Below are 26,458 nucleotides of genomic sequence, written 5' to 3'. Positions count from 1 at the left end.
CTCCTTGAGATCAAGCACTAAATACATTTCTGCTCTCTCTCATGTCTCTGGCACAATGCCTGGCACATTGTGCTCTTAAGAAATGTTTGTCGAATGATAATCAAGTGACTAAATGCAAGACTACATAGTGGATGTATAGGTACATGCTTCGTATATATGTGAGGTACTTTAGGAACTAAAAGGAAACATTGAGATAGTAGTTTTAGATTTGTATTGCATCTGCAGAGGTACTTCGTGAACATAGGTTTGCTACATAACTCGTAACACACTGAATGGATAAATCTGTATCTCTCTTTTCCTCTCAGACATCCCATAAAGCTGTAAGGAAATGTGCTGGTGGCAGAGATACTAATTCTCTCTCTCTCTTTCTGCTCCTCTCTTTCCTAGTACCTTCCCCCAGTGGATAGCAGGTCCAGCTCAGGGTTTGTGGGACTGAGGAATGGTGGCGCTACATGTTACATGAATGCAGTCTTCCAACAGCTGTATATGCAACCTGGTCTCCCGGAGGTGATTTTTCTTCCTCTTTCCTGTTCAGTATCATAAATGATGTATGTGTACATTGCCTGAGAACTGTTCCATATTCATATATTGCATTTTGGGGTTTACTAAACTGGACATAATTAGAGATTCTCTAGTAGCTTCTGAAATCTGTATAGATGACATTGTTCATAGTCACATATTTTTATATATCTGCTGAGGTAATATGCTGCCTGTTTGACAGATGGATTTGACTTAATGTGATTTTTGAACTCCTCAATTATTCTCAAATTGTATTCCATAAAGCTACTAACACTTTTGGTATTTTAGAAATATTTAGACTCTATCGTTAGCATTCTGTAATAATCTATTAGTAGCTTGTGATATAGCAAAGCTATGAAATAGTTTTGAGAATATTCTGTGTGTCATCATGTCACACTTATTTCTTATAGAGATCCTGGCATTACTAGTTCCAGTTTTTCATAATCGAACAGAAGCTCAAAGAGATGATTTATTCATGATTACACCAGCTAGGAAGCGTTGAAGCTAAACATATGCCGAGTTATAGCCATATACAAACATACATACCATTCTGAAGGAGCATGGGTACTCACACATACAGAAGTCAAGATTTTCTGAAAGCAGTTGAATATTTCTAATTTAATACAGTTCATTTCTTTTTAGTCATTACTTTCAGTGGATGATGACACGGACAATCCAGACGATAGTGTATTCTACCAAGTGCAGTCTCTCTTTGGGCATTTGATGGAAAGCAAGCTGCAGTACTATGTACCTGAGAACTTCTGGAAGGTATTTTACCCAGTAACTCTTTAGATTGAAGGGTGTTAGGTATTTGGAGTGTGGCTGCATTCTTTCTCTAGTGTCTTGTTTATTGACTCTAGACTAATCCCATTGCCAAGAACCTATAAAAGAAATGTCTATACCATTCTTATTGGCATTGGAGCTTGAGTCAAGTGATTAGAATGTTGAGAATAGTCATTTATAATTTCTAGGGTTTTGCTAATCTTAAATGTTTTGACTATTTCCCATTCTTATTTAGCTGTTTGAAATATTTGTTCAAATTATTGCTCTGAATTTATGCCAATTTCACTAATACCTCTAAATAAAGACCATTCTTCCAAAACATTGCTTTACTATGTTTTACCTTATATTTTCCCCTATAGGTTGGTTAGTTTCTAAGAGAGAAACTCTGTTCCCTGGCCTTAGATCTCACCCTCTATGGTTTCATAGACTTAGTATAAAGGGACCGAGGAAAAACATAGATGGCTGAATGCAAGCTAATCTCACATCAGTAGAAACTTTTATACCCTAATAGTGAACTTGGTTTTTAGAAGCATTTAAGGACGCTTTCATTTTCCTTTTCTACCATATTCAGAAATTGCTACTTTTCCTGTCACAACATATTTAATTCTTGTTACATAGATTTTCAAGATGTGGAACAAAGAACTTTATGTGAGAGAACAACAGGATGCATATGAATTCTTCACCAGTCTCATCGATCAGATGGATGAATATCTCAAGGTAGAAAAAGTTTCATTTTCCCTCTAACTCCCTCAAACTCTGTAACATGAGAGCAGTGGTTTAGGATTTGGGATTACTATGAAACTGACAAATCAGAAAGTGATCATCTTTAATACCACAACAGTAATTCATTTCTTCTGGGTTTGAATATCAAAATATATACAGAACACTATAGATTATAGATTCATTTTCTTCTTAATTCATCTGACACTTGATAAAGTATGTAACTCTTAACCTATACCCCATAATGATAACCATTTGTAGCTACACGCTCTGTGTCTGCATTGAAGTAACCTGGCCTCAGAGGAGTGCTGCTGTCACCGGTGAACTGAAGGCCCCGTGCAGAGCTGTTTTGCTTTGTCAAAGGGTACAAAAAGGACCAGGTTCAAAAGTTGTTTGTGGTTGTGCGACCCAAAGCTTTCTACCTCTACCCAGGAAAATGTGTCACAAACTTCCTAAGTGGTATTGCCTTCTAAGATACAGACAGCCTCCCATCACTGCCAGCATTTGCCTCTCCTCTCAGTAGGCACAAGTTATCCATTTCTTTTTAAAAAAATAACTCATAGGGACTTCCCTCACGGTCCAGTGGTTAGGACTCCACACTTCTGCTGCAGGGGGCACGGGTTCAATCCCTGGTTGGGGAACTAGATCCCACATGCATGCTGCAACTAAGAGTTAGCATGCCACAACTAAGGAGCTGGCGATCCGCAACTAAGGAGCCAGTGAGCCACAGCTAAGGAGCCCACCTGCCGCAACTAAGACCCGGCACAACTGGGAAAAAATAATAATAATAACCTATAGGGACTTCCCTGGCAGTCCAGTGGTTAGGACTTCCATACTTCCACTGCAGGGGGCACGGGTTCGATCCCTGGTTGGGGAACTAAGATCCTGAATCCTGCACAGTGCAGCCAAAAAAATAAAAATAACTTATAAATTTGTAGCATTCTATCCACAAGAAAAAAGAAAAGATCATGGAGGGTTACTCCTAGCTTGGTAATTGTGGCAAGGGGAGAAGGATTCGGGGTCATCATGGATCACCTGAATCCTTCTGAATCCTGTCATCAGTGTGGCTGACGGCACTCCTCTTCCTTCTCTGGTCATTTGCATTACTCTGGCAGCGGGTCTCATGGGTTATAATTCTTTCATTAGTTCCCAGCTTAAACTACTAAGCTGACTTGTTTTATTTTGTTGGTTAAATTAAAATCTATGCTTTACCTCAGGTCTAAGTAAAATTCTGTATAAACAACCTAAAAGTTCTAGAGGCATCAACTAAAATTTTAACTTTTTATTTCAACAGAAAATGGGGAGAGACCAAATTTTTAAGAATACTTTTCAGGGCATCTATTCTGATCAGAAGATCTGTAAGGACTGTCCTCACAGGTTAGTGAAGATAACACTGACATCAGAAAATAATCACCATCATTTTTGAATGATTCTTCTAGAATGTTGTAAATTTTTTATTCATTGAGAGGTTTGCAGATATATCTCCTAATGGATCTATAAATGTTTATTGAATTAAATTTCTTTGGGGAAATTTTCAGGGAATTAATTTCTATTTCTACAATTTCTTTGTTGAAATTCATAATTTTAAGCAATTCTAAGTGGTCAAAAATTGGCATTTTTATTTAGTATACTTTCAGAAGGATGAGAAGAAGGTGTGTGTTAATTATAGTGATTAGGAATGTATCAATAGTTCTGTGTTCAATCTCAAGTATTGTGGTAATTTCAAGATTTTTAAATTCCATTGCTGATATGGTGTTTCTATTATTTCCTAAGCAGATATGAGCGTGAGGAAGCTTTCATGGCTCTCAATCTAGGAGTTACTTCCTGTCAGAGTTTGGAAATTTCTTTGGACCAGTTTGTTAGAGGAGAAGTTCTAGAGGGAAGTAATGCATATTACTGTGAAAAGTGTAAAGAAAAGGTATTACATTTGCCCTTTTCAAAACACAAGGTTAATTTGTTATTCATGGACTTCGTCTTTATGTTTTATGTAAGATCAACATTAAGCTCCTATTGTTACTGCCATTAAATTGTGTCATGACTTATGTTCACAGAGATGGGAAAGCCCTGTAGAAATCTGTGACCTTCATATTAATTACTTTGTTATTTTATTGTCTCAATGGAGATAATTGGGTTTTGCTTCTCTTTAGAGAACAACAGTGAAAAGGACCTGTATTAAGTCGTTACCTAGTGTCTTGGTCATCCACCTGATGAGATTTGGATTTGACTGGGAGAGTGGACGCTCCATTAAATATGATGAACAGATAAGGGTAACTTATTTTTTTTCTTGGTTTTTTAATAACCATTATTACTGTACTCCCTTTATTTTTTCCTTTTTATATTTTCAAATTTCATCTAAAATGTGAAAGGCTGTGGTCTCAGCATTCTGAGAAGTGCACAGCCCCTCGTCTTAAGCAGCTGCTGCTAGTGGAACCGGCAGATCTCTAGACAGTAACCCTCATTTCTAGAAGGCATCCTAGTGACAGCTATGAAGTGAAATCCTTTCCTTAATGCTCAAGCAAGAGACTGCTTAAACCTTCCTAGACTTTTCAGCCATTCTGAAGTTGTGTACTTGAATTGGAGGGTAGTCCTAGCTTAAATTAGAAAAACACATCCCTCTTCTTTGTACAGACTTAACTGGGTGTGACCCTATATGTTACTAACCAACATTAATGTGCTCTTTTTTCTTTTTAAATAGTTTCCCTGGATGCTAAACATGGAGCCTTACACAGTTTCAGGAATGGCTCGCCAAGATTCATCTGCGGAAGTTGGTGAAAACGGGCGAAATATGGATCAGGGAGGTGGAGGATCTCCACGAAAAAAAGTTGCCCTCACAGAAAACTACGAACTTGTCGGCGTTATTGTACATAGTGGGCAGGCACATGCAGGCCACTACTATTCCTTCATCAAGGACAGGCGGTAAGGGGTTCTCGTACCGCTCCCTCACTCCACCCTTCCAGTAGTCTCTCCTCCATTCCCTGCCCTGCCGTACCTCTCCTCTGCTACCCCTATCCTCCTATGTCTTTGCTATGCATTCTCTGCCCTCCTGTATCCCTCCTCCACTCCCCCTGCCCTCCTATATCACTCCTCCGCTCCCCCTGCCCCGCCTATATCTCCCCTCTGCTCTCTCTGCCCTACTTTGTCATCCACACTTATCATTACGGTGCAAAGAAGCTTTCACATTGTTCTTTGATCTTATTTCATATTGGATTTTAAAAACTTGTTGCAATTGTTTTATCCCTTCAATTTGAAAAGTTGTTTAAGAAATTGAAGTAACTGTTGCTATATTTTTCTTAGGTGTTTTCAAATGGTAATTACCTGCTGTATTTGTAGACAATACATAGAGATAAATGCTGGGGATGGGGATGTTTGATTTGTAACTTCATAATATTTATTTTATCAAATCTGTGCTCTAGGGGATGTGGAAAAGGAAAGTGGTATAAATTTAATGACACAGTTATAGAAGAATTTGACCTAAATGATGAGACTCTAGAGTACGAATGCTTTGGAGGGGAATATAGACCAAAAGTTTATGATCAAAGTAAGTATTTGCAAATATATATTTTCCATTAGTTTTATTTTCTTAATTTATAGTTTTCTATCAAATTGGAAGCAGTATTTTTTATATAAAAATAGAAAAGATTTTACTTTTTTTACATACTACTGCTCTCGCCATGTAGATCCACGAACTCCTTGATAGCCAGGGTGAAAAGGTTCAAGCTGCTTACAGAATTCTTTTTAAATAATTCCTTACAACAGCCCTGGGATGGGGGGTGAGTTAAATGGAAGAAATGAATATTAAAGAACAACTTGAAAGAATTTCAACCTTAAAAATAGTTTCAGAAGTAGTCGTCTACTAAAATTTTCAAATTTCCTTTTCACTTATGTAGAGGTGTGATTAATGGAGAAGACATTTCTAGAACCTGTGTTTTTAAAACCTTATTTGTTATGCAGTGTGGTAAAGGAATCTTTCCACAACTCTACCCCCAGAAGAAAAAATATAAGGAAAAGTACATCACAGAATCCTATCAGAATTTGCTATTTGAAGAAGAAATATTTTTCAGAGACCTTGACATTTTTGAAACCTGATTTTGAAATACTCTAGGGGCATTTAAATTTTTCCACCTGTATGAGATCCACAATGTTAGATTTTGACACCAGACCATGGTAGTCATGCATCTAATGGTAGTAACCTTTATTAGCTGAACATAGTGTCATTGCCAAAATTTACCTGAATTTGGCTCTTCTATGCAGAAATGGTTAAGTGAGGCCAATTATAATCCCATCCTGTGCCACAGAACTTATTTTTAAATGTTACTTGCCTTTTGATTAAATTTCCACATGCCTCGGAATGTTTACTTCTTTCCCCTACTCTGCTACCATACACCTCCTTACTCTCTGCCCCTCTGCATCACCTTCGGAGTGATTTTAAGCAGTGCTCTAAAAAGACACACACTTCACTTACGCTTTCCATTTAACAAATTTAGTAAGTAATTACTTGCTGGATTTGTGGGTCCTTTGTTATAGATTGTCAGGACAAAAAAAAAACAAACCCTTTTTTATTTACAAAGAGATTTTTCTTATTGTCTCGTTATGAAGCGAACCCATATACTGATGTACGCCGAAGATACTGGAACGCCTATATGCTCTTCTACCAAAGAGTGTCTGATCAGAACTCCCCTGTGTTACCAAAGAAAAGTCGAGTCAGCGTTGTGCGGCAGGAAGCTGAGGACCTCTCTCTGTGAGTTTCTCCTCTGTGTAATTTGCTGTGTGATTGCAGTAGGTGATGCCATGATCTTCAGAGTATGCTGTTTGGGATTTAAGGGTAATTAGCTAAGCTAGAGAGAAATTCTAAAAAGAAAATAAGTAAATCCCTCTACCCCTTTTCTTTCTTCTTGCTGCTACCTGGTCATTATTTCCTTGGCAAGAAGTTATTTTGTTTTCAGAAACATGCATAGAAATTATTTTATTCTAGAATAGAGATTTTTTTTTTAAATCTCATTTATTGAGTACACTTTATGTCCAGTGCATAGTTTGGGGTTGGCCAAAAAGTGCCTTCAGTTTTTAAGTAAAAATAAAAGACACATTTTTTATTTTCACCAAGAACTTTATTGAATAATGTATTCACCCTTTTGTTCCACTATCTTCCGCCATTTTTCAGGCAAATTCATAATTCCATCTTCCCAAAACTTTTTATCTTTTTGAGAAAAGAACTGTTTCAGGTGCCATTTACAGTCTTCCAGGGAATTGACGTTTTTTCCATTAAGAGAATTTTGTAAAGACCGAAATAAATGGAAATCCAAAGGTGCAAAGTCTGGTGAATACGGCGGATGAATCAAAACTTCCCAGCCAAGCTGTAACAGTTTTTGCCTGGTCATCAAAGAAACATGCAGTCTTGTGTTATCCTGATGGAAGATTATGCGTTTTCTGTTGGCTAATTCTGGATGCTTTTTGTCGAGTGCTGCTTTCAGTTGGTCTAATTGGGAGCAGCATTTGTTGGAATTAATCGTTTGGTTTTCCTGAAGGAGCTCATAATAGAGGACTCCCTTCCAATCCCACCATATACACAACATCACCTTCTTTGGATGAAGACCATCCTTTGGTGTGGTTGGTGGTGGTTCATTTCGCTTGCCCCGGGATCTCTTCCGTTCCACGTTATTGTACAGTATCCACTTTTCATCACCCGTCACAATTTGTTTTAAAAACGTAACGTTTTCATTACGTTTAAGTAGAGAGTCGCATGTGGAAATATGGTCAAGAAGGTTTTTTTTCGCTTAACTTACATGGAACCCAAACATCAAAGCAATTCACATAACCCAGCTGGTGCAAATGATTTTCAACGCTTGATTTGGATATTTTGAGCATGTCGGCTCTCTCCCGCATGGTAGAATGTTGATTGTTCTCAATTAATGTCTCGATTGGATTGCTGTCAACTTCAGCTGGTCTCCCCAACCGTGGAGCATCGTCCGGCGAAAAATTTCCAGCATGAAACTTTGCAAACCACTTTTGACATGTTCGATCAGTCACAGCACCTTCTCCATACACTGCACACATCTTTTTTTTGCATTTCAGTTGCTTTTTTTGCCTTTCTTGAAATAATCATAATTTGCCAAAAATGTTGCTTTTTTTCTTCCATCTTAAATATTAAAATGGCTATACAAAAATTTTCACAAATTTTGATAAGTCTTTTTTTTAGTGCGCTCTGATCTGACAGCTGTCACATACAGTCTAATAAAATTGTTCTGAATGAAGTTAAAGACAACCAAGTGCTACTAGAGCCGTCTTACGGAAAAAAAATGAACCAACCTTTTGGCCAACCCAGTAAATACTATACCAGCACTGTCTGAAAAGTTTTTTTAAACGTCCTGTTTTCTGTGAATTTGCATTTTAATACATTAGATCAGGAAAGTATACAGTTTAAGTCTAATACCCTGTTTATGTTAAGTTTATAGATTGTAGCAAACTATTAAAACAATAGCTATTTTATTCTAGACAAACACTTCTCTGATTCCATCTCTTAGGTCAGCACCATCTTCACCAGAAATTTCACCTCAGTCATCTCCTCGGCCCCATAGGCCTAACAATGACCGGCTCTCTATTCTAACCAAGCTGGTTAAAAAGGGTGAGAAGAAAGGACTATTTGTGGAGAAGATGCCTGTTCGCATATACCAGGTAAGAACTGTATAAAAAGTTCTAAGGGGGCTTCCCTGGTGATGCAGTGGTTGAAAGTCCGCCTGCCAATGCAGGGGACACGGGTTCGTCCCCCGGTCCGGGAAGATCCCACATGCCGTGGAGCGGCTGGGCCTGTGAGCCATGGCCGCTGAGCCTGTGCGTCCGGAGCCTGTGCTCCGCAACGGGAGGGGCCACAACAGTGAGAGGCCCGCGTACCGCAAAAAAACAAAACAAAAAAAAAGTTCTAAGGGATAAAATCCAGATAAATGTCAAAATCTATCTCATGTGTCCAGAACTACTCCTGCCAGCCTTCTTGTGGACGTAGTTGTACCTCTAGCGCCACGTCTTCTGACCCACCTTGTCACAGAGGTGGCAACAGACTCAAGATTGGCCAGGGCTGTCACTGACCTGCTGTGTGATGCCCCACATAAACAAGGGGGAGGGGGGGCTTCCCTGGTGGCGCAGTGGTTGAGAATCTGCCTGCTAATGCAGGGGACACGGGTTCGAGCCCTGGTCTGGGAGGATCCCACATGCCGCGGAGCAACTAGGCCCATGAGCCACAACTACTGAGCCTGCGCATCTGGAGCCTGTGCTCTGCAACAAGAGAGGCTGTGATAGTGAGAGGCCCGCGCACCGTGATGAAGAGTGTCCCCCGCTTGCCACAACTAGAGAAAGCCCTCACACAGAAATGAAGACCCAACACAGCAAAAATAAATTAATTAATAAACTCCTACCCCCAACATCTTAAAAAAAAACAAGAGGGAGGGAGTGGGCAGTGCAGAAACACATTGCTGAAATTTATTGAATCTGGAGAGAAAAATAAGGTTCATAAGCTTTGGGTAAAACCAATATAACAGTGAAGACCGTTAGTTATTGAATACCTACTCTGTGCTACACGCTTAAACAAATCCCTAATTCTTAAAACACTCTCGTGGAGTACCAGGTTTTATTCCCATTCTTCAGATGAAAAGGAGAAAAGGCTTAGAAAAGAGAAATGATCTGCCAATGTCACAGAGCCAATGATCTGCCAATGTCACAGAGCCAGGATTTAAATTCAGACTGTCCAACTGCCCAGTCCAGACTTTATACACTAAGTAATCAAAAGCTAAGTAGCCAGAATCAAAAGATTTAAGAAAAATATGGAGTCTTTGATTGAGAGAGAGAGAATTGAGCATCCGATACACAAAGAGCATGGGGTTGGTTGTACTTGGGAAAGCTCTCATTGTCCCTTTCCACTCAGATTAACAGGTTAGAATTCAGTTGTCCTTCACATGGTGGTCTTCCTGAATTTCCCAGAAGAATTTGGTTTAATGAATCATAATTCACCTTTTTACAACTTCTTATCTTTGAAAGGAAGTATTTCCTCTCTCCTTTTTAAAAATTTGAAGGCTTGAGAGAAGTGTTTTTATGAACCCATTTTACCTAACATATCAGTAAAAATGTCTTCTCCATACTGAATAATTTACCCTGTTTCTTAAAAATAATTACCAATTTTCTTTTATAGATGGTGAGAGATGAAAACCTCAAGTTTATGAAGAATAGAGATGTGTACAGTAGTGATTATTTCAGTTTTGTTTTGTCTTTAGCATCATTGAATGCTGTAAGTACTAGTTGGATTGTTACTAAACAAATTAGAAAGGATCATAGTTAAATATCTTTCCACTAAAGCATTCAGTGACTCACCCTCACTCTCACTTGTTAGCATTTAGATTAAATGCCAAAAAAAATTCCCACAAATGTGTCACTTAATGGGTGATACTAAAATACAGGCAGTATTCAGAATGTATAATGCAGATTGTGAATGAGTGTGGGTTTCTACTTACTGGCTTTTTTAAGTGCTCTTGTTATATTTTATAAAAAATTTAAGAGTAGCCATAGGTGATGTAAACGGACATTGGGCTATGAGGAGATTAATTATTCCCAGTTCGTAATCAGATGTTACCAGACTCAAGATCAGCTTCTAAGTGCTTCTTTTTCTTGAGCACCATGATCACAGTTTGCCAGTAAGGGGAAGACTTTCTTAGTCTGTTGGTAGCTTAATTAACACGCTGTGGTCTGAAGGCTCTATTTTGAGAAGGCTTCATAAAAGAAATGAAGGAGATATCTTTTCTTAATCTTTTTAAAATTTAACTGCAACATTTTCTATTATGAACTGGCTGGAGTTTTCTTACTAGTATTTAACTTTATTTTATATATATCTCATTATTCAGTCCATAACAATGCATAATAATCTATAAAACTTCAGTGAAGAATAGCCTGTCTTTTTTCTCCCTCTCTTGTAGACTAAATTAAAGCATCCGTACTATCCTTGCATGGCAAAGGTGAGCTTACAGCTTGCCATTCAGTTCCTTTTTCAAACTTATCTACGGACAAAGAAAAAACTCAGGTAAGAGGTGACACATTTTGATAGTCTGTTGTGACAAAAGACATTAGTTAAATTCAAGTTGAATTTATGAATTCAAACACTTAAAAATTCAAAACATTGTTTTAGGTAGTTGAAGGCCACTACCTAATACACCCAGATGATTAAAATATGGGTTCCTATTTTTAAGGTATTTCTAATTCAGTAGGAAAGATGGACAAAACAGAAAAAGAACTGTGGTGTAAATGCTGTATGTCTTTAGGAGTTGGGAAAAGTCATATCCAGATATGGGGGTTGAACTGACTATCCATGTTAGTCCAGCAGTCATTGAGTACATAACTTATCCTCCACCCCACCCCCCCAAAAAAAATTTTTTTTTAAATAAAAAAAAATGAGCGACACTCCATGGAGTTATTTGCTGGGCTGTCTAACATCGCTGTCTTTGCTTTTTTAAAGGGTTGACACTGAAGAATGGATTGCCACTATTGAAGCATTACTTTCAAAAAGTTTTGATGCTTGTCAGTGGCTGGTTGAATATTTTATTAGTTCTGAAGGACGAGAATTGATAAAGTAAGTGTCAGTATCTTTCAGTTAAAAGAAATGTGTGTCTCTTCCAGTGATTTAGAGCTGAAGCTTCTCATAACTCTTTTTATTTCAACTTGAAATTCTTTTTCTGGTTGGAATCAATTCTAAGCAGGTAATCAGGCACTCACAGGCAACTGCTGTTGCTCAGGGGATTCCAAAATACAAATCTCTTCCTTCGGACTCACAGTCTGGTGGCAAGTAAAGATCAGCCATCCTGGGTTATACAGTAAGACCACAGTATTGCTAATATGTTTAGATTCTGGCTAAAATATTATTTTTCAAAAAGTTTTTGATAGCATGATAGTGTGGCAAATATACCATGATCGTATATTTACCTACATATCTGTAATACAAAAGTAATTGGATTTTTCAAGAAGGTCCGATCACTGTGAATGTTTACACCTTCCTCCTTATTCTCTTATCCTCGGAGAGTTCAGCATCGATGTGGGGGACTCAGCGAGCACCTTGATCTGTCAGTGGCCAGGCTGCTTTATCCCCAGTGGCCGCTCCCCTCCCTCTGCCGCAGCTTGCCCCACGCCTCTCGGGCGTGCCGAGCGGGCTCACCCACTGCTAGCCAGTGGCCTTGCCTCAGCCTTCACCCCAGCACAGGTGAAGCCCCCCGCCCCGCCCCAAGTTGCACACCAACCAGTCTGTTCCCATCTTCTCCTTTCCTCCTGATATAGTGGAGGAAGCATCCTCTCTCCTCTCAAAGTGAATCTCTCTACATGAGCAAAGCTTCTCAAGGAAGTTGGCGTCTTTACCTTCCAGAGTTTTCTATTGGGTCACTTCTGTCAGCATGCAAATATGCTCTGGATCTCTCAACTTAAAACAGACAACAAGGAATTCAGAAATGCAAGTCCCTTCCCAAAGGGAGATCGTCGTGCGGCGGCAAGTTAAGATCTAATTGAAACTCCTGGTCCCGTATCCCCTTCATCTTGAGGTCTGAGCTTCAGACATTCATTCACCGGCCTGCTTGGTATCTCCACCTCTGCCTCCTCCAGTGTACCTCATACAGCAACAAAAGGGTTCTTTTGAAACAGATTATGTTACTTCTCTGCTTAAAAATTCTTCAGTGGATTCTCACTGCACTTATAATAAAATCCAAAATCTTTGCCATAATGTGATACAAAAGACCTCACCTGAGTATGGGCTTTGCCTGTGTGTTTCACTTTCCACCTGGCTTATCATTCACCTGATTGTTGATTCCTTGAACACACGAAGCTTTTTGTCCTGCCTAAAGACCTTTTTGCCAGTTATTCCCTCCATTTGAAAGTCTCCCCTCTACTCTTTGCTTAGAAAGCACCTTCTCATCCAGCAGATGGCAAGGGCCACCCAATTTAAAGTAGATCTGCCCTATTGTTTGCTCTGTCTCCTCCGCTAAACTTCAGCTTCCTGACGGGCAGAAGCTACTCCGTTTGGTTCCCTGCATTAAGTGCTCACGTATTTGTGCATGAATACATGCATACAGTTCATAAAGAGAGAACAGATAAACATTTCTTTGAAGTGTTTTTGCCTGTCCCTTTAGAGTTTGCATTAAAAATAACCTTTCACCCATTTTTCCAGCTTAATTCCAAAGTATCTTCCCATTAGGACTCCTGAGTATTGTGTTAAGCAGTAGAACGTCATAGAATCATCATCCATTTGAAAGGAACATGGCAAAATATTTAGTTTGCCATTAAGCAGGCTCGCTCTTAAATATCTCCAGAAAAACTCAGTAACTTCCTTTGTTTTTGTTTTTTTTTAACATCTTTATTGGAGTATAATTGCTTTACAATGGCTCTACAGAGTTGTAGAGAGTTTCTGCTCTACAACAAAGTGAATCAGCTATACATATTCATATGTTCCCATATCTCTTCCCTCTTGTATCTCCCTCCTTCCCACCTTCCCTATCCCAACCCTCTAGGTGGTCACAAACCACCTAGCTGATCTCCCTGTGCTATGCGGCTACTTCCCACTAGCTACCTATTTTACGTTTGGTAGTGTATATATGTCCATGCCACTCTCTCACTTTGTCACAGCTTACCCTTCCCCCTCCCCATATCCTCAAGTCCATGCTCTAGTAGGTCTGTGTCTTTATTCCTGTCCTACCCCTAGGTTCTTCATGACCTTTTTTTTTTTCTTAGATTCCATATGTATGTATTAGCATACAGTATTTGTTTTTCTCTTTCTGACTTACTTCACTCTGCATGACAGACTCTAGGTCCACCCACCTCACTACAGATAACTCAGTTTCATTTCTTTTTGTGGCTGAGTAATATTCCATTGTACATATGTGCCACATCTTCTCTATCCATTCATCTGTTGATGGACACTTAGGTTGCTTCCATGTCCTGGCTATTGTACATAGAGCTTCAATGAAAATATTTGCAAATAAAGCAACTGACAAGGGATTAATCTCCAAAATTTACAAGCAGCTCATGCAGCTCAATAACAAAAAAACAAACAACCCAATCCAAAAATGGGCAGAAGACCTAAATAGACATTTCTCCAAAGAAGATATACAGACTGCCAACAAACACATGAGAGAATGCTCAACATCATTAATCATTAGAGAAATGCAAATCAAAACTACAATGAGATATCATCTCACAGCAGTCAGAATGGCCATCATCAAAAATTCTAGAAACAATAAATGCTGGAGCAGGTGTGGAGAAAAGGGAACCCTCTTGCACTGCTGGTGGGAATGTGAATTGATACAGCCACTATGGAGAACAGTATGGAGGTTCCTTAAAAAACTACATATAGAACTACCATGTGACCCAGCAATCCCACTACTGGGCATATACCCTGAGAAAACCATAATTCAAAAAGAGTCATGTACCAAAATGTTCATTGCAGCTCTATTTACAGTAACTTCCTTTGGTAGTATGATTTGGTTTCTTTGAATTCCTAATGGTAAAGAATCTAGTGAATTACCTAATCTGAATGTTCCTGGTAATGTTTATTATATTTTGTCTCTTTCTTTATAAAGCCCAATTACTCATCATTATCGAATTAATATTCTCCTTTCTCTAATTACTTATTTCTTTAGAACTTTTAAGATAGCTTAAGTTGTCGTTGTTACAACTAAAAAATAAACATACACTGTAGTAATACCTCAGTAACTGTGCGTGTGAAGAGGCTGTTGTCTCTCAGATTAGCCCCTCTGTAGTCCTTTCGGGGGACAATTTTTAAATGTAATTATAAGTGTAAAAAATTAAATTAGTAGCAAATAATGCTTGCAAATTGATCTAAAGCAATTAAAACTACTAACAGGAAGGGTACTTTACATCTTTAAAATTTTTTTTATGTTGTGGAAATTTTTAAACATACTCTAAAGTCAACAGAATAACGAACCCTCTCCTGTACCCATCCCCAGCTTGAGTTGTCAGCATTTGGCCAATCTTATTTGCTTATCCCAATTCCCACACACGCTCACATGCATACTTTTCTTTTATCCTCTGAAATATTTTAAAGTAAATTTCAGACATCATATAATTTCACTATAAATTTTTCAGCATGTATCTCTAACAGATTAAGTTTAAAAATAAAATGAGTGCTTTACCATCATCACTCTAAACAAAAATGATAGTAATTCCTTCCTATCATCCTGTACCCAGTCCATGTTCAGATTTCCCCAGATGTCTCAAAAGTGTTATTTTACCATTGAATTTGTACAAATCAGGCTCCAAATGAGCTCCATTTGGTCTCCATTTGGTTTGTATGTTTCTTAAGTTTCTTTTAATCTGTAATTGTTCCGTTTCCCCACCACCTTTTCTGTCATGCCATTTAACTGGCGTGAGACAGGTCATTAGTCCTGTAGAAGTGCCCATATTCTGGGTTTGCATTCTCACGATGCTTCCTAATGTCTGTAATAGGAAATGTGGAGCACCCCCTGTAGATATTCTTTCCAGAAGAATTGTACCTAAATCTGATCAGACATCTAGAGCTAAATATTGCAAGAGTACTTGTTATCTTTTAAACTTGCCTGGAGTTGCCACTTAGAATCTTAGTGGATGTTGAACAGAGCCTTGTGTCAGGTTCACATGAGGTAGCTAATGCTGAGCATTGACAGTTACGTGCAATGAGCAGAAGTGAAGTGGCTTCAGAAAGCTCCACTGTCATCTTCCTGTGGGGAGAAGGAGGGCAGGGCTGTCAGCAAATGCTGCCCTCAGACAGGGACCAGAGCAGCTTTCACTGCTGTGACCTGAAAGAATGCCTCAGGACAGCTTTGCCTTTGGTCATCAAAATTCTGTTATATTAAATCTTGCTCATGGAACAGCGAGACTTTTCTGTTAAGAGATATTAGAAACGATAGGTAAGTTTTCACTGTGCTGATTATAATATGGGTTGTCATGTCAGGGTGTGTGTGTGAAACAGAGAAAGAAAAGCTGACTGTGGGGAAGCATGCAGTTACCTAGTTGCTCTCAGGTAGTTACCACCACTGCCCGGCACCAGGGAGCAGATGTTTCTGCCTGACCGTGCCCTCCGCCACATCTGAGGCTGCTGCCTCTACCGCCCTGGTGGTGTGGAGGATTGGATTGGGTCGTGCCTTTGCAGCGGGCAGTGTAGTATCTCAGTGTAACACTGGGTGTGCCAAATATGATGGACGTGGCTGATAAACCTTAAAACTGCTGTCATCGTCATCATCATCATCATCATAGAAGAAGAAGAAAAGAAGGAAGCAGGACCTTTTCAGCCTCACATGCTTCTGAGAGGACTGAGTGATAAGGAAACGTTGGGAGGGAAGAGGAGAGGAAAGTGAAAGGATGGAAACACCAGGTGCACAGGGGGATTGGGAGGTGCTGTGTCGACTCAGAATTTTGAACTTATGTCTTATTCTGAGACATTGAAGGGGTGCCAGGGAGAACTACTCCTGAGTGAACAGAACTTATAAAATTTTAGGTTCTTTGCTTGTACATCTCTTGAAGTCTGAATTTACATTTATACAGATACTCATCTTAGAGGAAGAAGAAACAGGAAAAAATCCACTTTCTGTGTTCAAGGGTCTTGTTTTCCTTTTTCTCCTCCTTCCTCCCTCACAAGGGCCTGTGTGTGCTGACGCTCTCAGGAGACTTGAGCTGACATCTTGGAGTATTTTTTTTCTTGGACAGTAGGTGGGACCATGTTGGGAAGGTTGGGTTATAGAAATCTATCTTGCTTTTTCACACCACGTTTCTCTCTATGTTAGGATTTTCTTGTTGGAGTGCAATGTGAGAGAAGTACGTGTCGCTGTGGCCACCATCCTGGAGAAAACCCTAGACAGTGCCTTGCTTTATCAGGATAAGGTCAGTCTTGTTTTCTAAATGTTATTTACACATTCTGTTTTTACCAAATGTTTTAAAGTGCATATAATAAGAAAGAAAGCCTAGGATTAGAGTCTGGTAATTATCCACATAAAATACACGTTCTGTGCACTGACTTCCTGATAAATGCCAGGCTAGAAGGCATTCTGTCCTCCTCTCCTCAGATCCCAGATGTCAGGGTAGGCTAGGAATTCAGATCTGCTTTGGTCTGTGTCAGGATTTTCTGTCTAGAGCACTTCCTTCTCAGAGTCTTCTCTTGAGAGTTTGTGTTCGATCTCTCTGCATTAAGACCAACCTGAGTCTAGAGTCTCTAGTCTAGACCGACAGTCATTTTGAGCCACCCCTGGCTTTGTCTCTTCCCTCCTAAGTTATTTTCATGATCCGAACCTTCATTTGGCAGCCGGACCAAATAGTGCCGTCCAGTGTGGGGCATTGGCCACAATAGTTCCTTCTTTGATCTCCGTTATTCCCTAATCCTTGTTCCTGTTCCTCTGAATTTCTTCTTCTTCTTAACCATGTTTTCTGTAACATATTTTCTTCTGGTTCACAATGCCACACGTGCTAAAACAAACCATGGTATTTATTATCATCCTCAGTCCCCCCAAATTTTAAGTCTTAGGGACATAAATGACATGAGTCTGATTATACAGTCTGTTATGAAGTCCTAGCAAATACAGCAGTTACTTCCCAAGTTTGCTGTTTCAAACAGCTGACACTACATGGAAAACTTTGAAAAATGTTGTTTTGAGAACGAATTGGCTCCTTATAAACTCCTTATAAATTGGCTGGAGGCAGGGTCTCAATGAACTGAAGGCAAATTCTAGGAATTGCTGCTTCAGATTCAGATGTTGGCTTTACTGTTCAATCCTTTAAAGAGGCCCTTGATCCACACCCAGTGCCTGGCACCCAGGCACTTATTTCCTTCAGCAGTCCTGAGCCGGGGTGCACCATTAGACCAGACATGCTCAGGAGCTCCGCTCAATCCAGGATGGAGAAGGAGGTCAAATATACTCTTCAGGGAGGACCTAGAGGAAGACTGTCTCTCTCAGTTCCAGGGATCCTAAGGAAGTGGAGGTTTACTCTAAGGCATTGGCTTTCGATCAGCTTAAACAGCAGAACCATTTTTGGCAAAACCTTACCTGGTTGCAGAATATATAAAAATAGGTCATTGGGAGCAGCCTTAGGACAGTTAGGATACCGTTGCTCTGAAGTACCCCTGTGGAAGTTTTCTCAGATATTTAACATAAGGACCTTCTTACTCTCCTCCTTCCTCCCATGTACAAACCCGGACAAAGGATAAAGGCAGAATTAGTGTAGTCTCCCTACAGATGGGGTCAGGCCATGGGGCATCATCCCACCAACCTCTAAAGGCAGGGCTGCAGTGGGGAGAAAGGGAAGGGAGTGGTGGAGGACATAAACCATTTGCCTCAGTAAATTCTACTTGATATCCAGCTGATGTATTTTATGTCTATTTTTACCCCATAATGGAAATGGTACCTCTTGCTACCCACTTTATATTGTAAAGTACTTTGAAATGAAGTGCTACATAAATGGTAGATTTTACTGTATATAACGAGTGTGACAGGATGGATGGGAATATTTCGAAAGTCTGTGAGAACCATCTCCAGAGGAAATGAACTGATAAAGAGTAGTAAGGCTGGTCTTAATTCTCAGATCACACATGAATTTCTAGGGACTTGTCCAAAAACAGTTGGGGTGGGAGGGAAAGAAGAAGCAATGTGATGACCAAAATGGTTTCTAAATAAATAAAATGTTTTTCAAAGCTTTCCATGAGGCGTCAGCGGGCTTTCAAGTAAGTTCACAGTTGAGTCGATATTACCGTTGTCATTCTGTCAGGCTGTTGCTCTCCATTTGCTCCATTGGCTTGATTTCTAGCCCCTATGCCTGTGTCTGTGTTTTTTATTCTTTGCATCTGTGATTATGTGAAGAAGTAGCATAGTGGAGGGAGGGATTCAGAAATATGTTACCTCTAAACCCCCAGCCTTTTAAGAGACAGAAAGAAATGGGCTCTGCAGAAAATGTGACGATTAGGCAGTAGAACCGTGCCCTTGAGTTTGAAAGCTAGGAAACAAAACTAGGCTTTTCTTTTAATTATTTCTACGGTTCCACCAGTCTTCCCTGGAAGATCAAATTGATAATTCTGTTTTTGCTCTCCAAAGCATAAATCCATCTGAATCTGAGACTGGATTGTATCAATCAGACTTTCCTTTTGTTCTTATGGTGATTTACTTCAGATTAATCCTGTTACAAATGTCTGTCTTATACTCTTTTTCTTTATGTAATTTCATCTTTCCTCTAATCAGTTAAAGAGCCTTCATCAGTTACTGGAGGTACTACTTGCTCTGTTGGATAAAGATGTTCCTGAAAATTGTAAAAACTGTGCTCAGTACTTTTTCCTGTTCAACACTTTTGTACAAAAGGTAAATGATTTTTTTCCTAATATAGCAGATTGATAGTCTAAAGGAATTTTATATGGGCAAAAAATTCAGACTGGTCAATATAGGATCTATATGATATGGTTTTATGAGTGTTTCTTCTTAAAAATCTTAATTCGTGCAATTATATTACTTGCAAGAATTCCAGTGTACGTAGGGATCGTTACTTACTGTTGGAGTAGAAGTCTGCATTGAAACTAGGGGCCATTGTGCAGCACTGCAGGGCTGTTAGATTTTTAACAAGTACATGTAAATTATACCATTTAAAAACTTAACTGACCACTGAAGACTTCTCATTTAACTGTATTTTTGGAATAGATCTCTGTCTGGATAGGAATATAATTTGTCATTCTCAATATCTCGTGACAGCAAGGAATTAGGGCCGGAGATCTTCTTCTGAAGCATTCAGCTCTGCGACACATGATCAGCTTTCTCCTGGGGGCCAACCGGCAGAACAGTCAGGTAATGCCTACTTTCATTTATCCCCGCGAAGTGGCCACAGTTTTGGAAGCCACAGTGTTTCTCTTTGTAGGGAATAAATATTAATTTCATCAGAGTCCGGGTATAAGTACTACATAGCCTTTAAAATTCTTTGGAGTTCAGTTATTTTTACAGCCTCCTCATAGAATTTATTCTAAATGCTGTAAGCAATGGGAATGACTGACTAGGATATCACTCAAAATGCAACGTGCTGAATGACCTAGGAGGAAAGGTGGGTTCTGCCTGGGGGATTCGAAAGCATTCAAGAAATAGTGGCATTGGGTCCTCCACTTGCTCTCTGGGGCTGTGAGCAGGCTGTGTTGGCGGACGTGCTTACACGGGATGCTGGTCACAGGCCAGGATTCAGATGTGGGGTTGAACCATTACACGCTGAACGATGTTGCTGCAGGTGTAATACTCACATTCAGAAAATGAAAGGGAAGTGGTTTCGTGATGACAGGGTCAGATATATCAGAAAATGAGTCTCCTGTTTGGAGTTCCCGTATTGGTGTGTTTCTCCAATCATTGTATTTCTTCTGTTTGATAGATTTAAAATACACAAAATGTGAACATGCTGTAATGGTAAACACTGTTTATGGAACTGGTTACTTTTCACGCCGTACCTCTGAAACTCACAATTCAGTAAAACAGGCAGTTTCCTCCCCATTCTCAGGCAAGAATTACAGCTCAGAAGAGTTGTGACTTGTGAGAACCTTGACAAGGTCACAGGGCTAAAGCTCTGGTTTCCCCTGTATGTGATGCATTGCCTAGGGAAGCTTTCCTTTCTTTATTAAGGGAGACAGACTTGCTACTTAGGCCTCCTCTCAGCTTCCTCTCATACCACCTTGCCGCTGTGACTCTAGTGTTAAAGAAACAAATACTGACATGCTCTGTGTGTTGACGTTATGTTGAGATTTACAGTATCTGTTTTTCACTTCGAGCTTTTCCTTATCAGGGATGCCACTGACACTGGCGATTGATTTAAATTCTTTGTAATTTAAATAAGATTTAATTAATGGTGTTATGTTGTATGATTGATATTGTTTTGCATTTATGGAGCACACGAGTTTGAAAACATTCTACCTTTCATGTTTCATTTGGTCCTCACAACCACGAAGTGGGCGGAACAGGTAGGTTATCTCTGTCTTTACACAAGGAAGTCAGGTAGAGAACTCACCCACATCCGTGTGGTGCAGCGAGTGGCAGAGGAGAGCCAGGCCTGCAGACCTCCAGCCTCACAGGCTTTCCCCACTATACTGGGTGTAGGAAAATTACCTGGCACAGGGTGAGTGCTCAGTACCTGAATTCAATACATAAATGGATTTGTTTTAGAATACGAGTTAATATACATCTGCGTTAAGCCACTCTTAAGCTGGCTTAAAACCCATGACTTTTTTGGACTTTGACCTGTCCTACTGTCACACATTGAGAAAGAATGTGGCTCAGAGTATCAGGAACCTGCACACACCCTTCTAACCAGAGCACTAACATCCACTTTATTTTCTCTGACAACAGATACGTCGATGGAGTTCGGCACAAGCACGAGAATTTGGGAACCTTCACAATACAGTGGCATTGCTTATCTTGCACTCAGACGTCTCTTCCCAAAGAAACGTTGGTAAGCTTTAACCTGTCTCTAATACATCAGGAAAACAGAGACATGGTGAGTTTGTCAGTAACACGTGTAACGTGGAGAGTAACAACGTTGGCAGTTAAATGGGTGTTACTTGTTTCTCATTTGGCTATTTGAGGAACACTTAAAGTTTTTTGTTTCAGTCCACGTTAAACTTCACCTTATTTTACTAGTTTGTCACAAGAGCAAGCCAGTCATTTCTTTGGGGTGGGATATAGAAGTATTTAACAACACACTAGGGTTAAAGGTACATTTCTACACTGCTTCTAGGCCTTGTCATGACAGCAACGGTAACAGTGATAACACAGGAAAGCAGCTGAGAAGTAGTCAGTGTTTCCTGTGTGCTGTACCTTTCCGTGGGGCTCGCAGTTTGTTGTGTTGAATCCTCTCAGCAAACCTGTGAGGGCAGTTCCCCTCCTGTGTGTGCAGAAGCTGAAATAGGGAGAGGTCTAGTAGCCCCTGAAAGTCTCACCGCTAGTCAGGGGCATGGCAGCCAGTGTGGAATGCAAGCCTCTGACCCCCGAGCCTGTGGTAGGGTTTTCATGTCATCTGACCAGGAAACTAGATAAAAAGCACAGGGCATCCCTCTGATCTGGGAATGCCGTTGGCTGTCTGAAGGGACGTGGGAGAGCATTCAGACGGTCGTGAGCTAGAGTATGCTTCCTAAACTCTGACTCGCTCATCTACAGAGGCAAAGCCACTGCATTCATGAGTTAGAAAGGTTTGCAAAAGAAAATGAGAGTGAGAGTCCTTGCTTTTCTAGCATGTGGGGTAACCCCTTCCACGTGGGTTAATTCTGCACAGCACAGGTGGTGTTGGCCATTGAGCAACAGAAGTGCCTTGTCCAGGGTCTCTTCAGAGGCACTTTGGGCATTTTTTTTTTTTTTCATGCACTTTGTATATTTTAACTTCTTTGGAAGATTGTCTTTGGTGGAATCACCAGGAGTCTAGAGGTCTTACACCTACATCCTGGGCATACATTGAAAGAGAGGGGTAAGTGTTTTCTCCCATCTCATGTCTGTGAGGGAACAGTTGTAGGTGCTCAGTGGTTGCATGTATGAATCTTGAGGGGATCTCTTTGCCTTGTAGAGTCGATTTCATGTGATAATATCCAGTAAAGTGGGTTTTTCTTTGGTCCCCTAAAGCTCCGGGTGTATTTAAACAACGGCCGCCTATTAGCATTGCCCCCTCGAGTCCCCTGCTGCCCCTCCACGAGGAAGTCGAAGCCCTGTTGTTCTTGTCCGAAGGGAAACCTTACCTGTTAGAGGTATGTACTTATTCTGCTAAAGCCACTTTCTTTTTGTTTCAGCTGTTTTCTTCTTTTTGAGGAAAAATGCCTTTTGTTATAAGTTGTATTTTGTGTGCTGCTCTGATGAAGGGGAGTATTGTTAAGAGAAGTGATTATTTCAAATAATTTTATTTCCTGTATGTGTGTCAGGAAGAAATAAGGACTAAATATTCTTAGTCCTGTCTGCAACTAAGAATTGGGGCTCAAGATCCAGCCCAGCTAATTACCCCTCCAGGTCCCAGCAGCTAGGTACATGGCACCTCCCCAGTCACAGCCATTCAGTTTATTATCAGAGAGTTTATTCCCAGTCTCTTGTATGTGTCCCTGGTCCTGGAACACTACAGCTCTGAAGCACATGGGTTTTTCAACCTCGGGAGTATGGAAGTGGGCTGCTCACAACCCCCCATTGTGGCCCATCCACAATGAGTCCCTTTCCCTTCCACCCAGAACTACCCCCTCTTGAGAACGTAATCTTCCAGTCCTTCCATTACTTGATTTACATATATATGACTGTGAACATAATCATACTGGTTTTTAGTTACATCAACAGTGCTGTGCTATATATCTCTTTTTTTTTTTTTAAGCTTAATATTGTGGATCTATCGGTGGTTATTTTAATGGGGGAGGAGGAGATTTACCTTTAAAAATCTGATGAAGGTGACTCCCGAGAGAAAGGTGCACATTTGCACAAATTGTGTTAACTCTCAGACAGACTCAGACTATTTTGAGGCAATGTTGATGATCATAAATCTGAGCAAATTTCAGTGAAAGTCAGAAACAGCATATCAATAGTAACCTGTGACAGAAGAAAGGCTTACTCCTCTTCTGCCCTCTCGCTAGGTAATGTTTGCTCTGCGAGAGCTGACAGGCTCACTGCTGGCGCTCATTGAGATGGTGGTGTACTGCTGTTTCTGTAACGAGCATTTCTCCTTCACCATGCTGCATTTCATTAAGGTAGGACCTCAGGAAACCCAGTGATAGCCTGAGAGCCTGTGGGTGAGACACTAGGAAAGCATTCCTCTGGCTCCCAGGCACTATGTTTCTTTTAATAATCTTAATTGTTTTTCCTAATCATAAAAATAGTATATACTTATTGGTTTTTTTTAAAATGAAGAATAAAAAAGAACTCAAAGTCTGACCATTTATAATATTCTCATACATTTCCCTTTTATTTTCTATGCATGTATTTTAACATAATTGGGATTTTATTGTCTTTATGATTTTGTGTCCTTTTTTTCACTTGACATTTATAAGTATTTTCCATATCATTAAAAGTTATCTGAGTCTATTTCATTCTCTCATGTACCATAATTTACTTAGCCATTCCCTTCCTAGTGATGCACATTTGCATTGGGTTCAATTCTTAACTATTAAGAATAATATTTTGTAGTTAATGATAATGTTGTGGTGACCATTATTGTGTAAAATGGTTTTACAGTTTTAGATTATTTCCCCAGGCAGTCTCTAAAATCTCAAAAGTAGATTGATATTTGTCACCTTCTGAAATAGTAATGTATGCAGTTCATTTATGAAGCTCTGATCAGTAATACGTAACTGCATTCTCTAGGTGAAAAGCTAAAACGTGCAAACAAGGCCAAAGTAATTATTTATGTTGCACTTATTGAATGCCAAGCACTGTTCCAAGAATATTACCTGTTTAACTCCCTTAATTCTCAAATACATAAGTCCTTTGAGGTAGATATGTTTTTATCACCATTCTGCAATTGAAGAAACTGAGGCACAGGGTCACACAACCAGTAAGTAGCGGAGTGGGAGTTTGAACATTAGCCGGGTGGTTCCAGGGCTGTGCTCTTAACCATATTGTTTACTACCTTGCTGGGGATTATGAGAAAAACCTTTAAGCCTACACCTAGCATTTTTATTTGTTTTTCATCTTTAATTTTTAATTACATGGATAATACATAACTGCATTCTCTTGGTGAAAAACTAAAACGTGCAAACAAGGCCAAAGTCCACCTTGACCACCACCAGCCAGGCTCATCCCCTCTCCACCCTACCCCACGGATCAGTATTGTCACATTATGTGTGTCTTTCCAGGCCTCGTTCACTTACTTAGTACCGTACCTGGCGCCTTGCAAGTGCGGCGCTGTAATGCAGTATCCTTTCCTACTACTCATATGTACAAGGTTACTAAAATGCACAGGACTCTGAGTTTTCTGAACCTTGCTTTCTTCACTTAGTGTGTCTTGGTAGATTTTTCCACTTCCTAAGCTGAATTTCGTTATATATTTCACTCATAGCATGCTGATCTCAGAACGCTCTCATTTGCATTCTCATAGCTACTCCAGCATGTTCAACAAAATAGGATATGTATAAATGAAATATAACTATAAACTTAGGCTTGTTTAGTGACTGAAAATTATCTCCCTTCCTTTCTGCTTTTTTTCCTGTCTCCTTCCTAATTTCATAATAAAAGATCAAGGAGGGTTAGAGGTGGGAGGACCATAGAGGTTGTTTGTTTCAGTCCCCAGATTTAGCATTTGGGGAACTGAGATGCAGAGAAGGGAACGACTTGCCCAATATCAGCCAGGAGGTGGTAGAACTAGGGCTGGAATCCAGCACTGTTGGTTGCCACTCCAGTGTGCTTTCCACTGAAGACTTACTGGAATCTTTGTGCTTTTAAAAAATATTTCAGAACCAACTAGAAACAGCTCCACCCCATGAGTTAAAGAATACGTTCCAACTACTTCATGAGATGTTGGTAAGTCATAAATGATCTAATTCACTTGCATTTAGGCATTTACTAGTCAGCATGTGTTCGTGAATAAAAACTGTGTGTCCTTGTGTTGCCTTTGCTCTCCTTTGGTCTGTACTCACTGAGTCCTCTTCATCTCAGCCATTTTTCATGCATTACTGACTTAGAAGTGAGCGATAACAAACTGCCCCATAGGCACTTGCAGTTTGGTGAGGGAGCCAGACAAGTACACAGGCCATCACAGTACAGAGAGCAAAGGCCTCACCACGGACAGGAAACTGTGATCAGCTCAGATGTGATCTTGTGTGACCCTGTGACCGGCAGAGGTGAACGGCTGGCTCTACAGTTCACTCGAATCTGAGACACCACTGACTGTCTGTGTACTACTGAAAACACCTTCATGATCCAAAAAACTGAAACGTAATCCACCGTAGGGTCCATCCCAATTTCAGAAATACGAAAAGCAGGGGCTAAAATTCAGTTGTAATCAGTGAAATATAGTTTTATTAGAAGCTGAACTTAGAGAGGTGGAGTGAGCTGCCCAAGGCCATTGTTCAGTAAGTGACAGAGCCAGGATCTGAGCCAAGCAACTGGCCCTGGATCCCATTCTCTCCACCAAACCCCTGGTTTGCTCAGTTAATTGTAGAGGTAGAGCTAGAAGGAGTGGGAACTCGTAGGGCTTGGGGAAGAAGCCCAAACCAGACCAGGAAAGGCTTCAGGTACCAGTGCGTGTAGACTTTTCCCTGTAGGTCAGTGGTGGTACTCTGGTGGCCAAGTTCCACCTACATGTCTATTTAAGTTGGCGCAAATTGTCTTGTTTTTTACTTTCTGGATCCCAGCCTGTCTTGAGGAATCAGGTAACCTGGCCACACTGGCTCCGTTTCCTCCACGCCCCATCACCTAGCACAGCAGCGGCACACCCCCTCGATGAGGCTTGTGGTCTCCCGTTCCCCAGTGTCCTC

General features: G+C 40.2%; 1 protein-coding gene across 1 annotated transcript in view; it reads left to right on the top strand.

Annotated features, from left to right (window-relative positions):
• The window catches only part of USP24 (ubiquitin specific peptidase 24), a 150,196-nt gene that overhangs the window by 111,422 nt on the left and 12,316 nt on the right, over positions 1-26,458 (top strand). Inside the window, 20 exon segments of the mRNA XM_032626396.1 lie at positions 388-507; positions 1,162-1,287; positions 1,921-2,019; positions 3,317-3,399; positions 3,799-3,940; positions 4,170-4,289; positions 4,718-4,938; positions 5,436-5,560; positions 6,619-6,760; positions 8,541-8,691; positions 10,196-10,291; positions 10,974-11,077; positions 11,510-11,623; positions 16,809-16,905; positions 19,248-19,364; positions 19,749-19,841; positions 21,375-21,477; positions 22,638-22,759; positions 23,621-23,734; positions 25,437-25,502. Coding sequence (XP_032482287.1) covers positions 388-507; positions 1,162-1,287; positions 1,921-2,019; positions 3,317-3,399; positions 3,799-3,940; positions 4,170-4,289; positions 4,718-4,938; positions 5,436-5,560; positions 6,619-6,760; positions 8,541-8,691; positions 10,196-10,291; positions 10,974-11,077; positions 11,510-11,623; positions 16,809-16,905; positions 19,248-19,364; positions 19,749-19,841; positions 21,375-21,477; positions 22,638-22,759; positions 23,621-23,734; positions 25,437-25,502 — 2,355 coding nt within the window.

The sequence above is a fragment of the Phocoena sinus genome, chromosome 1, assembly GCF_008692025.1.
Source record: "Phocoena sinus isolate mPhoSin1 chromosome 1, mPhoSin1.pri, whole genome shotgun sequence".
In the NCBI taxonomy this organism is placed as follows: Eukaryota; Metazoa; Chordata; class Mammalia; order Artiodactyla; family Phocoenidae; genus Phocoena; species Phocoena sinus.
This window is presented reverse-complemented; position numbering and strand designations above follow the sequence as displayed.